The 17,339-nt window shown below is 45.4% G+C and overlaps 1 protein-coding gene across 1 annotated transcript in view; it reads right to left on the bottom strand.

The window, feature by feature from the left end:
- Positions 1-17,339, bottom strand: part of abca1b (ATP-binding cassette, sub-family A (ABC1), member 1B) — a 58,405-nt gene that overhangs the window by 34,428 nt on the left and 6,638 nt on the right. The window contains 5 exon segments of the mRNA XM_062425850.1: positions 1,123-1,326; positions 1,541-1,605; positions 1,608-1,661; positions 5,509-5,627; positions 6,083-6,224. Coding sequence (XP_062281834.1) covers positions 1,123-1,326; positions 1,541-1,605; positions 1,608-1,661; positions 5,509-5,627; positions 6,083-6,224 — 584 coding nt within the window.

The following is a 17,339-nucleotide window of genomic DNA, read 5'->3' as shown; positions in this document are numbered from 1 at the left end:
TGTAAGTATTACATACTACATCACTATAATACTGCAGTACTGTTACTGCAGTACTTTAACTACATCACTCATAGTACTGCAGTACTGTAACTACTTTACTCATAGTACTGCAGTACTGTAACTACTTTACTCATAGTACTGCAGTACTTTAACTACTTTACTCATAGTACTGCAGTACTTTAACTACTTTACTCATAGTACTGCAGTACTGTAACTACTTTACTCATAGTACTGCAGTACTTTAACTACTTTACTCATAGTACTGCAGTACTTTAACTACTTTACTCATAGTACTGCAGTACTGTAACAGTACTTTGTGGCCTGGTTAAGCCTCTAACAGGGAAATGTTCCTTTAAGCTCTGATCAGTAATGAATCTCTGAGAAGACAAAAGAGAACATTTGATACTGGAGAACATTTCACAGCTTCAGCTTCACTGTTAACTTCAGTGTGTTTGGGAGGATTTGAGGCTTTCTGGCTCTGCTGCCGTGGAAACGTTAGAGACGGAGCCGGCGGCAGCAGTTAGTTTCAGGTTCTCACAGTCAGTCAGCAGCTCGTAGATTCCTGCTCACAAAAGCAGCTGACGCACCGCTGCCTTCAAACACGTCTCCAGGCTACAGAAAGTGAGACTGTAGAGAGACAGGCTGAGACACGCCTCCTCTCACACACACACACACACACTCTCTCTCACACACACACACACACTCTCACACACACACACACACACACACACACTCTCTCTCACACACACACACTCTCTCTCACACACACACACACACACACACTCTCTCTCTCACACACACACACCTGGGCGGCAGGGAGCCAGGTGAACACTCCCTGCTGCTCTGATTTCTCTCCTTTATTTAAACGGTGACACTTTATTCACCAGATAATAGTTCAGCTGTCTGTGAATCATCTTCTCTCACAATGATCTGATGTTTATTCTCATAGTTCTGTTTTCATGTCTGTGAAACTACGTCACAATAAAGTTTTCTGAGTTTCACTTTTTATCTTCAGAGTTTCATCATTAAAACCAAACACAGTAATATATAATATAATAATATAATAATATAATAATATATAATATCTGCCCCCCCGCTGGTCTCCTCTCTGCTGGTTCTTACCCGGATCGGTTTGAGGAAGTCCAGGTTGGACAGGAAGTGCTCCTCTGCGTGGTTGAGCCAGATGGGCGGCGCCCGACAGAGGACTTCCTGTACCAGCATCGACACCTGAGGGTCCGAGATCGTCACGAAGTCGTCTACGCTGCGCTGGCCCCCCTTCCTGGGACACATGTCCCTCAGGTGGGCCCCGAACCCTTTGAGCAGGACCTGGGGGGAGAGGGGGGGGGGGGGGGGGGAGGGGGGGCATCATCAGTTTATATTCTCACAGTTCACACTATGATGTTTTTGTGTGATGAGCTGCAGCTCCATCAGAACAGGCTCCAGAGCTTTATGAACAGCTTTTATCCCAAAGCATCAGCATAATGAAACAAACCTCCAGAACACATTAATCAATAATCAATAATCAATAATCAATAATCACCTTCTCCAGGTGAACGTCGGCATCGATGATCTGCTGCACGCTGTGTTCAGGCAGCGTGGCGTCTTCAACAGGAAGCTGCTCAGAGTCTCGTTGTCACGCAGGAAGTGTTTCAGCTTGAAGCCTGAAGACACAAAACACAGTTATTGATTATTATCAGTTATTGATTATTATCAGTTATTGATTATTATCAGTTATTGATTATTATCAGAGGACTGCAGGAACATTTATTAACATCTTTGAACTGATCTCAACAGGTTTATTTTTGTTTTTTTAATTAAATCATATTTAAAGCCACAATAATAATAATAATAAATGATAATAACAATAACAACAATAATAATAATAATAATAAATGATAATAACAATAACAACACTAATAATAATAATTAAAGCTGCAGCTGTGACGATGACAGAGAGTTTAAGTTAAAGTCGGTCAGATTAAATCTGATCACATGGATCAATACATCTGTTGATCAGTATTGATCAGATCTTTTAAGCTGGTTTAAATAATAAACAGGCAACAGGAAGCTGAGAGGAAGCAGCGACCATATTAGGACCTTCGGTGTGTGTGAGGACAGGTGAGCGTGTTGTCACATGTCGTCACGTGTGAAGAGTTTCAACCTGCATCATGAGGCCTGTTTACATTGTGTTTGGACAAAAGACCCCCCCCCCCCCCCCCCCCCCCCCCCCAACACACCCTTTCTTCTTCTGCAGGTTTTAACAAGCAGCTGAGATCAGAAACTTCATCTGAGGACAAACACAGCGTCTATTTAACTCTTTCATCTCTGACAACTTTCATATTCTCTCCTCACATAACCCTCCAATAACCTTCATATACTGTTAATATTCTATCACATACTGTAATATCATGTGCTGTTTTACCTCAGACATGAAAATATAACATAGTAATAATGATGTAAATGTATTTAAAGGTAAAATGAGCAGAGCTTTATGGAGCTGTGGGGTTTATTGTAGAACCATTAGAGCATCAGTCTTCACTGCTACATCATAACATCCTCATAACTACTATCTTATTAACACTATTAACTGAACAGTATTTAAAGGGTTAAAATACTTTAAATAAAACTTGATGTATTTAATTAACTTTCAGATATAAATAAACAAACTGAATCTGGAACCTTCAAATCGATTCTCAGATTAACGGTCAGATGTAAGTCGGCTCCCGCGGCTACGGAGGCCTCCTGCGGACAGAAAGGCCGAGGTGAGCTAAGCGTGTTAGCCGCGGGTCAGCGCACATGTTGAGCTGTCTGACATCAGCGGCTGTGAGTGATATGATTGGTCAAATGAGGAGCGGTTTCCTGTGAGAGCTCCTGCAGAGAAACACGTCGGCTCCAATCAGAGTTTAACGTCCGAAGAGTCGAAGCTTCAGATATGAGAACAGGAAACAGCTTCCTGCTCATACTGAATGTTAAAAGATCAGCAATAAAAACTCTTAACTGTTTACGTTCACTCACAAGGCAGCGAGAGGTTGCAGGATGCGTGGGAACCCTGGTGATATATCAGTCTATATAGATATATATAGATAGACTGATATATCAACAGTCTATCTATATATATATCTACTCTATAATAAACAGTCGGGTGTAATGAGGAGCTTTTAATGATTCTGTTCCTTTTCTTCCTCTTTGATAATAAAACAGAGTTGATGTTATTTGACGCCCTGCAGTGATTGGCTGAGAGGAGCAGAGAGGTCAAAGGTCAGAGCATCGTGTGTGACTCTGCTGTGTTTGTACAGCTGTGCAGCGACTCGTAGCGCCATGAACTCGCTGACGCTCAGCGTGACGCCGCCGAGCGAGCCCCCCGCTGACATCACACGCTGTCATCACGACATCAGCGCCCGACCCCGACCTCTGGGACCCTGGAGTCAGTCTGCACCTCCTCCTGCACCTCCTCTCTCTCTCCCTCCTCCATCAGGTAAATATCACCTGAGCAGGTAAACCTGCTGCAGCTCGCCTCCCCGCCCCCGCTCTCTCTCTCCTGCGGCTCGTTCTCATGGAATAATACGCCTCTGTTTGTCCCATCAGACGTGATTAGAGCGAATAAAGGGCAAAAATGTGCTGCAGCCCCATCAAAGGAGTGGGAGGGGGGGTGGGGGGGGGGGGGATGTGGGGAGGGAGGGGGGGGGGGGTGCAGCCGGCAGGTCGGAGCAGGTAGCAGAAAACACTAACTGATAATTAACACACAAAGAACCAAATTCTTTTTGTTCAATGAGGTTGAAAAGCCTGCAGAGGGCCGAACACCGACCCAGAAACCTACAGACTCTAACCTGAGCTCCAGAACACCGACCCAGAAACCTACAGACTCTAACCTGAGCTCCAGAACACCGACCCAGAAACCTACAGACTCTAACCTGAGCTCCAGAACACCGACCCAGAAACCTACAGACTCTAACCTGAGCTCCAGAACACCGACCCAGAAACCTACAGACTCTAACCTGAGCTCCAGAACACCGACCCAGAAACCCAGAAACATTACCCTGCTGGGTTTAAACCTCTGATCATCTACAGACTGAAACTCATATTTAAAAAGACTTTTCAATAATGAACTTAGATAATAAACTAAATGATTCACACGCGATGAATCAGTTAGAGGGTTAGAGTTACGTCCCACTAACTGTCCCACTGTCTGTCCCACTAACTGTCCCACTGTCTGTCCCACTAACTGCCCCACTAACTGTCCCACTAACTGTCCCACTGACTGTCCCACTAACTGTCCCACTGTCTGTCCCACTAACTGTCCCACTAACTGTCCCACTGACTGTCCCATTGACTGTCCCACTGACTGTCCCACTGACTGTCCCACTAACTGTCCCACTGACTGTCCCACTGACTGTCCCACTGACTGTCCCACTAACTGTCCCACTGACTGTCCCACTAACTGTCCCACTAACTGTCCCACTGACTGTCCCACTGACTGTCCCACTGACTGTCCCACTAACTGTCCCACTGACTGTCCCACTGACTGTCCCACTGACTGTCCCACTGACTGTCCCACTAACTGCCCCACTAACTGTCCCACTGACTGTCCCACTAACTGTCCCACTGACTGTCCCACTGACTGTCCCACTAACTGTCCCACTGTCCCACTGACTGTCCCACTGACTGTCCCACTGACTGTCCCACTGACTGTCCCACTAACTGTCCCACTGACTGTCCCACTAACTGTCCCACTGACTGTCCCACTGTCCCACTGACTGTCCCACTAACTGTCCGACTGACTGTCCCATTGACTGTCCCACTGACTGTCCCACTGACTGTCCCACTAACTGTCCCACTGACTGTCCCACTAACTGTCCGACTGACTGTCCCATTGACTGTCCCACTGACTGTCCCACTGACTGTCCCACTGACTGTCCCACTAACTGTCCCACTGACTGTCCCACTAACTGTCCCACTGACTGTCCCACTAACTGGTTTCCAGCTGCTCTCTCAGCTCTACAGAAGGTCACAGAGTTAACACTAAAACCCAAAACATCATCAGTGGAGCCGTCGTCTCTGCAGGATTCCTCCTCTTCACTCTGCTCTCCTCTAACCAGCACTGTGTCTGCTTACCCGATTGGCTGCTGTTAGGGTTAGAGACGCTGTCACCTGATTGGCTGCTGTTAGGGTTAGAGACGCTGTCACCTGATTGGCTGCTGTTAGGGTTAGAGACGCTGTCACCTGATTGGCTGCTGTTAGGGTTAGAGACGCTGTCACCTGATTGGCTGCTGTTAGGGTTAGAGACGCTGTTACCTGATTGGCTGCTGTTAGGGTTAGAGACGCTGTCACCCGATTGGCTGCTGTTAGGGTTAGAGACGCTGTCACCTGATTGGCTGCTGTTAGGGTTAGAGACGCTGTCACCTGATTGGCTGCTGTTAGGGTTAGAGACGCTGTCACCTGATTGGCTGCTGTTAGGGTTAGAGACGCTGTTACCTGATTGGCTGCTGTTAGGGTTAGAGACGCTGTTACCTGATTGGCTGCTCTGGAGCGCCTGCAGAGCCTTAGCGAGCTCCTTGAAGCCTTCCAGGTTTTTATCGTTCTGACTGTACAGAAGAATCTTCTTAGCGTCCGAAAACAGACGAGAGATTCTGCAGAAACACAACGAGCAAATCATAAAGAGATGGAAGGAACAGAGCCCAGCAATATCAATAATCATCAGTAACGTGGATATAAAGGCAGATAATAGAAGTCTAAGCCTTTAAAAGAAGGAAAACACTTATTCTATATCTAAGACTATATCTATATAATGGATTTATTGCCCAGTCCTAGTAAACTCACACATCACATTAATATTAAACTTTATATTTAAAGTGCTGAACAGGAAACACATCAAACCTGCTGATAAAAAGAAAGAAGCTCACGTGTCATTTAAAGAGACGAAGAAGAAGAAGAAGAAGAAGAAGAAGAAGAAGAAGAAGAAGAAGAAGAAGAAGAAAGCAGTTTAAAGGAATCATCAACAGTTCAGATTCAAAGTATAAAAAGTGATTTCTCAGCATTAAAGATCAGATCAGATGATTGATTATTGGTTATTGATCGGACTCACATGGAGTCGTTGAAGTTTCCGACGACGCCCGGCGACTCGCCCGGCGTGTGACTGCGGAAACACGGGTTGTTGGCGTTGCAGAGGATCCCCTGTAACCACGGCAACGTGCCGGCCGACGGCATCGCCTTGTTGGGAAAGTGACCTGCGGACACAAAGAGAGAGACAGCGTTCAACCAATCAACCAATCAATCATCAACCTGTCTATTCTGTTGTATTGTGTTCTTCTTTATTCTATAGCAGGGTGTCAAACATGCGGCCCGCGGCCCAGAACCGGCCCACTAAGGGCTCCGATCCGGCCCGATGGATAAGATGCAAAGTGTGAAAACTGCAGTAAAATAATTCCAGTTTTTCTGCTGATTCAGACGTTTTTTTAAATCCTGAGCATGAAAACAACTACCTGCATAAACCATACATTTATCATTAATATATTTATTAGTATCATCATTTATTTAAAACATTCATATATTAGAAATTATGCAAAAGGTTTCCAATCAGCAGCTTCTGTGTAAAATAATCTGAAGAAAACAGAAATCATGTTTATTAACCCTTTACATACTGTTATTAATACATGTTTATTTATTATTGATTAATCCTGAATAAAGAGTTTATTCTATTTACAATCACTAGTTATAAACACAGGTCAACTTTGGACATTTGCAAACACAATAATGTTTATCAGCTGCACAAAGATGATGCTTTTTATTTCCATTATTGTAAACTGTGGGTCACATTAGTGAAAGTCCACCAAGCACTAATGAGTTAGTGTTAGTGCTATACAAATAAAAGTTTGATTGATTGATTCTGCCGCTGAGGCTCATGGGAGATGTAGTTCAGCTCAGATTTAACTGCACACAGAAAGTTTCATCAGTTTAAATGTCTGAAAACAGTTAAAATATGTAAAGTTCATGTCAGTTAGAGAAATGCTGACTCTGCAGACGGACTCATTCCCGCATTAACTAGCTGAGCCTCCCGCATTAACCAGCTGAGCCTCCCGCATTACCCAGCTGATCCTCCCGCAATAACCAGCTGATCCTCCCGCATTAACCAGCTGATCCTCCCGCAATAACTAGCTGATCCTCCCGCAATAACCAGCTGATCCTCCCGCATTAACCGGCTGATCCTGCCGCATTAACCAGCTGAGCCTCCCGCATTAACCGGCTGATCCTCCCGCATTAACCAGCTGATCCTCCCGCATTAACCGGCTGATCCTCCCGCATTAACTAGCTGATCCTCCCGCATTAACCAGCTGATCCTCCCGCATTAACCAGCTGATCCTCCCGCATTAACTAGCTGATCCTCCCGCATTAACCAGCTGATCCTCCTGCATTAACCAGCTGATCCTCCCGCATTAACCAGCTGATCCTCCCGCATTAACCAGCTGATCCTCCCGCATTAACCAGCTGATCCTCCCGCATTAACCAGCTGATCCTCCCGCATTAAACAGCTGATCCTCCCGCATTAACTAGCTGAGCCTCCTGCATTAACCAGCTGATCCTCCCGCATTAACCAGCTGAGCCTCCCACATTAACCAGCTGAGCCTCCCACATTAACCAGCTGATCCTCCTGCATTAACCGGCTGATCCTCCCGCATTAACCAGCTGAGCCTCCCACATTAACCAGCTGATCCTCCTGCATTAACTAGCTGAGCCTCCCGCATTAACCAGCTGATCCTCCTGCATTAACCGGCTGATCCTCCTGCATTAACCAGCTGATCCTCCCGCATTAACCAGCTGATCCTCCCGCAATAACCAGCTGAGCCTCCCGCATTACCCAGCTGATCCTCCCGCAATAACCAGCTGATCCTCCCGCATTAACCAGCTGATCCTCCCGCAATAACTAGCTGATCCTCCCGCAATAACCAGCTGATCCTCCCGCATTAACCGGCTGATCCTGCCGCATTAACCAGCTGAGCCTCCCGCATTAACCAGCTGATCCTCCCGCAATAACCAGCTGATCCTGCCGCATTAACCGGCTGATCCTCCCGCATTAACCAGCTGATCCTCCCGCATTAACCGGCTGATCCTGCCGCATTAACCAGCTGATCCTCCCGCAATAACCAGCTGAGCCTCCCGCATTACCCAGCTGATCCTCCCGCAATAACCAGCTGATCCTCCCGCATTAACCAGCTGATCCTCCCGCAATAACTAGCTGATCCTCCCGCAATAACCAGCTGATCCTCCCGCATTAACCGGCTGATCCTGCCGCATTAACCAGCTGAGCCTCCCGCATTAACCAGCTGATCCTCCCGCAATAACCAGCTGATCCTGCCGCATTAACCGGCTGATCCTCCCGCATTAACCAGCTGATCCTCCCGCATTAACCGGCTGATCCTGCCGCATTAACCAGCTGAGCCTCCCGCATTAACTAGCTGATCCTCCCGCATTAACCAGCTGATCCTCCCGCATTAACCAGCTGATCCTCCCGCATTAACTAGCTGAGCCTCCTGCATTAACCAGCTGATCCTCCTGCATTAACCAGCTGATCCTCCTGCATTAACCAGCTGATCCTCCTGCATTAACCAGCTGATCCTCCCGCATTAACCAGCTGATCCTCCCGCATTAACTAGCTGAGCCTCCTGCATTAACCAGCTGAGCCTCCCACATTAACCAGCTGAGCCTCCCACATTAACCAGCTGATCCTCCTGCATTAACCAGCTGATCCTCCCGCATTAACTAGCTGAGCCTCCTGCATTAACCAGCTGATCCTCCTGCATTAACCAGCTGATCCTCCTGCATTAACCAGCTGATCCTCCTGCATTAACCAGCTGATCCTCCCGCATTAACCAGCTGATCCTCCCGCATTAACTAGCTGAGCCTCCTGCATTAACCAGCTGAGCCTCCCACATTAACCAGCTGAGCCTCCCACATTAACCAGCTGATCCTCCTGCATTAACTAGCTGAGCCTCCCGCATTAACCAGCTGATCCTCCTGCATTAACCGGCTGATCCTCCTGCATTAACCGGCTGATCCTCCTGCAGGTGTTTTATATAAACACTGAGTGTGTGTGTGATCGAGGACAAACTGCACGTGTGTCGGTGAGAGCGAGCAACACGTGTGCCGAGCCAAGCGCCTGCATCACAGATTACATCGTCTCTTTATCTGCTGCTGCTGCGTTGGAACAAGCTGCAGCTAGATAACCTCTGATTGGTTTATGAGAGGAGCAGCATCATCATCATCATCATCATCAGCTGCTGCATCGGCGAGCTGAGCGAGGGTGGAGGCAGCAAGCACGAACTTTAACCCCCCGCCCACCACAACCACCACCCCCTCCCCTCCTATCAGAGAACCTTAAGACTGCCAACTGGCCTCTTTTCTAATCAACACAGATTAGATAAGAGAGTGTGTGTGTGTGTGTGTGTGTGTGTGTGTGTGTGTGTGTGTGTGTGTGTGTGTGTGTGAGGACGCTCTGACAAATGTGCTCAACACAGAGTCCAACAGATAATCAATCAACTCATCAATAACCTTCATTTACTGTTAATATTCTATCACATACTGTAATATCATGTCCTGTTTAACCTCAGACATGAAAATATAACATAGTAATAATGATGTAAATGTATTTAAAGGTAAAATGAGCAGAGCTTTATGGAGCTGTGGGGTTTATTGTAGAACCATTAGAGCCATCAGTCTTCACTGCTACATCATAACATCCTCATAACTACTATCTTATTAAAACTATTAACTATTCATTTACCTACAACACATGTTAATAGATACGGAGATAATCTGACCCAGAACAGCCTCAATGGACAAACATCTGGAGCACAAATACTAAATATAACATTTAATATGTTTATATTTTGGGCCACTTTAGGAAAAGTCATCAAACTTCAGAATAAAAGACATTTGTGGTTTTTAAGGCTGTTGAACTAAAGACAGACAGGAGATGAGTAACATGCTTAAAAAAGAGAAGCGAGATCTTTGTAGATATTAATAAACGAGACGAGGAGTAAATGAAATGATGACTGAAGCAGACGAAGGTTTACTTTAAATTATATCAAGATTATACAGAAAGAGTCCAGTTTATCTTACTTTGGTATCATAATGTGATGGTGAGTAAGGCCGTACTCACACTAGGACATCGTACCGTGCCCGAGCACGTTTGCCCCTAAAGTCTGGATTATGTGTCTAGTGTGAGTACGGTACACTTCCCTGGTACGGTACGGTTGGAAGAGGTGTGCTTAGGCACGGTGCACTTGGTCACGCATGAACACTAGGGATTCATATTATTCCTGAAAAGACATTTTATATCCCGGGAAAAGAAGCCAATGTTCCAGGAATCCCGACACTAGCTGATACCAGCATGTAGTTCTGCTGCTACACAGCACGCTAACCCAGGGGAGGGGGGGGGGGGGCACAGCACGCTAACCCGGGGGGGGGGGGGGACACAGCACCCTAACCCAGGGGAGGGGGGGGGGCACAGCACGCTAACCCAGGGGAGGGGGGGGGCACAGCACGCTAACCCGGGGGAGGGGGGGGGACACAGCACCCTAACCCAGGGGAGGGGGGGGGGGGGGGACACAGCATGCTAACCCGGGGGAGGGGGGGGGGACACAGCACGCTAACCCAGGGGAGGGGGGACACAGCACGCTAACCCAGGGGAGGGGGGGGGGCACAGCACGCTAACCCGGGGGAGGGGGGGGGACACAGCACCCTAACCCAGGGGAGGGGGGAGGGGGGGGGGGACACAGCACGCTAACCCGGGGGAGGGGGGGGGGGGACACAGCACGCTAACCCAGGGGAGGGGGGGGGGGACACAGCACGCTAACCCGGGGGAGGGGGGGGACACAGCACGCTAACCCAGGGGAGGGGGGACACAGCACGCTAACCCAGGGGAGGGGGGGGACACAGCACGCTAACACACACCTGTGCATGTTTTATGACAGTAACCTGTCTTTATGCTAACGGTACCTGACTACAGTACGGATCAACCGGCCTAGTGAGAAAACCTTCAGAGTTAACAGCTGCTGGTTTAATAATCGCTCCATCAGATGGATGAGATGATAAAGATTAAATCACAGTCGCTCCTCCTCCTCCTGCTCTCCCTCCTACTCTTCCTCCTCCTCCTCCTCCTCACTCTGATCCTCCTCCTCCTGCTCTCCCTCCTACTCTTCCTCCTCTTCCCCCTTCTCCTCCTCCTCACTATGCTCCTCCTCCTCCTCACTATGCTACCCCTCCTCTTCCTCACACTCCTCCTCCTTCTCTTTTTACTCTTCCTCCTACTCTTCCTCCTCCTCACTATGCTCCCCCTCCTCCTCACTATGTTCCTCCTCCTCTTCCTCACTCTCCTCCTCCTCCTCTTCTTTCTACTCTTCTTCCTCCTCCTCCTCCTCCTCCTCCTCCTCCTCCTCCTCCTCACTCTGCTCCACTTGTCGGGAACTGTTTGAAACTTTTTTGTCTTTGCACGCTGAGAGAAAACAAACGATGACGTCGTGTTTAAAAAAAAGAAAAAGCAGAAGTTTGTTAAAGGATGAGGGGAAATCTGTGGCTCCTCTCTGAAGCGTCTTGGAGCCGCGCGGACGAGTTTCAACACGTCTGAACTCACATGCTGCGTGAATCACAGCAGAAACATCCTGCAGCAGAACTGAAAGCGCTTCACGTCTTCCAGCTTCTGCTTTCACACAAAAACAACATTTAATATCCTCTGAGCTTCAGCGCGGTGTCAGAGAGCTGCAGGATGTTTCCTCACACTGGGAACAGAGAGCAGTGAAGAAGAAGAAGAAGAACAGGAGAACATGGAGAACGTGGAGAACATGGAGAACACGGAGAACACGGAGAACGTGGAGAACATGGAGAACGTGGAGAACAGGAGAACACGGAGAACATGGAGAACGTGGAGAATGTGGAGAACAGGAGAACACGGAGAACACGGAGAACGTGGAGAACATGGAGAACAGGAGAACACGGAGAACACGGAGAACACGGAGAACGTGGAGAACATGGAGAACGTGGAGAACATGGAGAACAGGAGAACATGGAGAACATGGAGAACATGGCCTCCAGCTCTGTTTAATGCTCCACTTAAATATCAAACCGCAGGAAGTCTCAGCCTGTCTGCTGCTTGACATTTAACTTCCCGTCCATTAGTAAATAAGCTGAGTAATAATGAGTGTTAACATCTGGGTGCAGCTCTTTATACATCACCTGTAGTTTAGTGATTATTGACCTTTATGTGTAAGTATGTGATGACTGATGTTATAATAATAACACTTAGTCTTATTTAACCTTCCTGTCGTCCTCACGACACATTAAACCTGTTTTAAACTTTATTATATCAGAAATACAGATTTATTTCATCTCATGCTTCCATATTAACTTCTTTACAAGTATAATCATCACTACTTTATTAAATGTGTTCATTTGTACTTTATGCTTTATTATAAACAGTCAAAGTCATTAAATGCTGCTTTTAAATGTTGGAAATAGTTTCTAAACTTTATCAACATATTTTCCTCTGATATTAAATCAAGTTCAAATTAATCATAATTTCTTTATTAAACTAAACAATGAGCTATAATTTATTTAAATGAGGCGTAATGAGCATCATTAGTGTAAATAAGTTAAAACAGGTCAAACCCAGAATAAGACGATCATTAATACTTTATGATAATGTCACTGTGACTCTGCAGGTATCAGCTCATTGATCTTTATGTTGTTATATAATCAGTTCATAAACACGCCAACCCTACGAAAATACTACAAATACTACAAATACTACTACTACAAACCCTACTACTAAAATACTACTACTAAAATACTACAAACCCTACTAAAATACTACAAATACTACTACTACAATACTACAAACCCTACTAAAATACTACAATACTACAAACCCTACTAAAATACTACAAATACTACAAACCCTACTAAAATACTACAAACCCTACTAAAATACTACAAACCCTACTAAAATACTACAAATACTACTACTAAAATACTACAAATACTACTACTAAAATACTACAAACACTACTAAAATACTACAAATACTACTACTACAATACTACAAATACTACTACTACAAACCCTACTACTAAAATACTACAAACACTACTACTACTACAAATACTACAAATACTACTGTATCAACTATCAATAATCTCTATTTATAAAGCACCAAAAGTCATCTCAAGGCTCTTTACACACAGAGCAGATCTACTACTGTTACTACTACACAAAGTACTACTTCTATTACCATCAATCAATCAATCAATCTTTATTAGTACAGCGCCAAATCACAACAAAGTTATCTCAAGGCTCTTTACACATAAAGCAGGTCTAAACCGTACTACTACTAATACTAATAATACTACTTCTGTTACTACATAAAGTACTACTACTACATAAAGTACTACTACTAATACTAATAATACTACTTCTGTTACTACATAAAGTACTACTACTAATACTAATAATACTACTTCTGTTACTACATAAAGTACTACTACTACATAAAGTACTACTACTAATACTAATAATACTACTTCTGTTACTACATAAAGTACTACTACTACATAAAGTACTACTACTAATACTAATAATACTACTTCTGTTACTACATAAAGTACTACTACTAATACTAATAATACTACTTCTGTTACTACATAAAGTACTACTACAGAAGTACTACTACACGTGACTTCCATACTCAGTAAATGTGTCAGATATCACTTGATGTGACTCAGACTGCTGAAGCTGATCTTCTACTTTAAATGCAGTATTTTAATATTCAGTATGAACAGCAGGAAACTAACAGCTCATATAAACTGCTGACTGATGATTTACACACAGATTTAAAGAACTTTTCCTTTAAGTGAATCTTTACTAACATGAAGTTAAACAGCTTCAGGATTCAGCAGTGAAATATAAATATATAAATATATAAATATATAAATGTAGCTCCATATATTAGACTACATGAACAGGCTGGATGAATCCAGCGAGGTTCATATGAGTGCTGCTTTAACATGTGCTTAGATAACTATCCTGACCTTCAGCAGCTGATAGCATCATAAAGTCTCTGATAGAGCAGTACGAGTAGTTTAAAGCTGGAGTAAACACTGCTATCAATCAATAACTTCAGATAATCAGGAATCAATGCTGCCAACCTGCTGCTGATAGGAGAAGTCCTGGAAGGTGCCAGAGTCTAAAATCTGATAAGCAGCTCTGAGCTCAGATACTCAGACTTCTGTTCACATGCTGAGTCAGCGATCAGCACACAGGCGCTGATGAGCAGCTGCTGCATCAACCCTCACACCATCAACCCAAACACCAACCCTCACACCATCAACCCAAACATCAACACTCACACCATCAACCCAAACACCAACCCTCACACCATCAACCCAAACATCAACCCTCACACCATCAACCCAAACATCAACCCTCACACCATCAACCCAAACATCAACCCTCACACCATCAACCCAAACATCAACACTCACACCATCACCATCAACCCAAACATCAACACTCACACCATCAACCCAAACATCAACATCAACCCTCACACCATCAACCCAAACATCAACCCTCACACCATCAACACTCACACCATCAACCCAAACATCAACCCTCACACCATCAACCCAAACATCAACACTCACACCATCACCATCAACCCAAACATCAACCCTCACACCATCAACCCAAACACCAACCCTCACACCATCAACCCAAACACCAACCCTCACACCATCAACCCAAACATCAACATCAACGCTCACACCATCAACCCAAACATCAACGCTCACACCATCAACCCAAACATCAACACTCACACCATCAACCCAAACATCAACACTCACACCATCAACCCAAACATCAACCCTCACACCATCAACCCAAACATCAACCCTCACACCATCAACCCAAACACCAACCCTCACACCATCAACCCAAACATCAACATCAACACTCACACCATCAACCCAAACATCAACGCTCACACCATCAACCCAAACATCAACACTCACACCATCAACCCAAACATCAACGCTCACACCATCAACCCAAACATCAACACTCACACCATCAACCCAAACATCAACGCTCACACCATCAACCCAAACATCAACACTCACACCATCAACCCAAACATCAACACTCACACCATCAACCCAAACATCAACATCAACACTCACACCATCAACCCAAACATCAACGCTGACACCATCAACCCAAACATCAACCCTCACACCATCAACCCAAACATCAACCCTCACACCATCAACCCAAACATCAACATCAACACTCACACCATCAACCCAAACATCAACACTCACACCATCAACCCAAACATCAACGCTGACACCATCAACCCAAACATCAACCCTCACACCATCAACCCAAACATCAACGCTCACACCATCAACCCAAACATCAACGCTCACACCATCAACCCAAACATCAACCCTCACACCATCAACCCAAACATCAACCCTCACACCATCAACCCAAACATCAACACTCACACCATCAACCCAAACATCAACCCTCACACCATCAACCCAAACATCAACCCTCACACCATCAACCCAAACATCAACGCTCACACCATCAACCCAAACATCAACACTCACACCATCAACCCAAACATCAACCCTCACACCATCAACCCAAACATCAACATCACCATCTGGCTCCTTTCCATTGGGGCTTTTCCACTCTACAGTTCTAGCTTTACTCGACTCCGTTTTCTTTCCGTCTCCATCAGGCATAGTACCTGGTACCTGGTACCTGGTATCTGGTAATTTCTTTAGTATCTGCTCTGGTGAGGTTCTAGCGAGCCGAGCCGATACTAAATGTGACGTCAACAGACTGCTGCTAGGGCTAGTACCAGTAGGGCTAGTACCAGTCAGTGATGGATTTCATGATTCGTTGTCGAGATTCAGTTCCCGTCGGTCAGTTCAGCTGGAAGAATCGGTTCATATAGTTCGTTCATTAGTTCGTTCAGTCGTGTTTCCGGTACAACGTTGTTTAACGGTGAATCATAATGCTGCACGGTTCTCAGCTCCTCGTTCTCAAACGATCGTGCTAACGGTCAACACAACGCAGTAGTTCAACGTAAATACATAGCTGCAACTTCATGATTATGTACAATACAACAGTGGCTCATGTGTTTACACCTTCACATTAAATGTACATGTATTGAAGGTAAATAGAGAGTAGACTCCGGCTAAATCAGCTAATTTATTGTCTTCATTTTTTGTTCACTTTTAGCAAGGGCTACTAAATAAAGAAATAAAGACCCAATATGCTGACAAACATGTTTAAAAGCTTGGCAGATATATTGTAACGAACTGGGCCACGTTACTGTTATGTGTGTTATTAAAAAAGAGAGATTATGCCCAGATACTTAAGTCTGTTCATATCTCTCCTGTCGGTCTCGTTCAGTCAGTCGCTCCGTTCAATCATCTCAGTCGGTCTCGTTCAGTCAGTGATTCGCTCTCAAGATGCGTTCAAAGACACTCAGGAAAGCTAGCATTTAGCTTAACATTCGCTAACACCCCGAAATAGGGTGCTTCAACAGAACAGTATCCTTCCTGAGTGTCTGTGAACGCGACTTGAGAGCGAGTGACTCAACAGACAACTTACGATTGGCTGGCTCTCTCAGTCCCTCTTCACCACTCTGATAACTTAACAGTGAACATAGCGAACGAAAGAACGAGAGAGAAGTGAAACGGGGAATCAGGTCAGTTCGTTCGTTTTAAAGAGTCGTTCGTTTGAACTGATTCATTCGCGAAAGGGCCATCTCTAGTACCAGTAGGGCTAGTACCAGTAGGACCAGTACCAGTAGGACTAGTACCAGTAGGGCTAGTACCAGTAGGGCTAGTACCAGTAGGTTTTGTACCAGTAGGGTTAGTACCAGTAGGGTTAGTACCAGTAGGACTAGTACCAGTAGGACTAGTACCAGTAGGTTTAGTACCAGTAGGGTTAGTACCAGTAGGACTAGTACCAGTAGGACTAGTACCAGTAGGGCTAGTACCAGTAGGACTAGTACCAGTAGGACTAGTACCAGTAGGCTAGTACCAGTAGGGTTAGTACCAGTAGGGTTAGTACCAGTAGGACTAGTACCAGTAGGTTTAGTACCAGTAGGGTTAGTACCAGTAGGACTAGTACCAGTAGAACCGGTACCAGTAGGACCAGTACCAGTAGGACTAGTACCAGTAGGACTAGTACCAGTAGGGCTAGTACCAGTAGGGTTAGTACCAGTAGGACTAGTACCAGTAGGGCTAGTACCAGTAGGGCTAGTA

The sequence above is a fragment of the Scomber scombrus genome, chromosome 9 (genome assembly GCF_963691925.1).
Source record: "Scomber scombrus chromosome 9, fScoSco1.1, whole genome shotgun sequence".
Lineage (NCBI taxonomy): Eukaryota > Metazoa > Chordata > Actinopteri > Scombriformes > Scombridae > Scomber > Scomber scombrus.
Note: the sequence above shows the minus strand (reverse complement) of the source record. Positions and strands in the feature narration are given on the sequence as shown.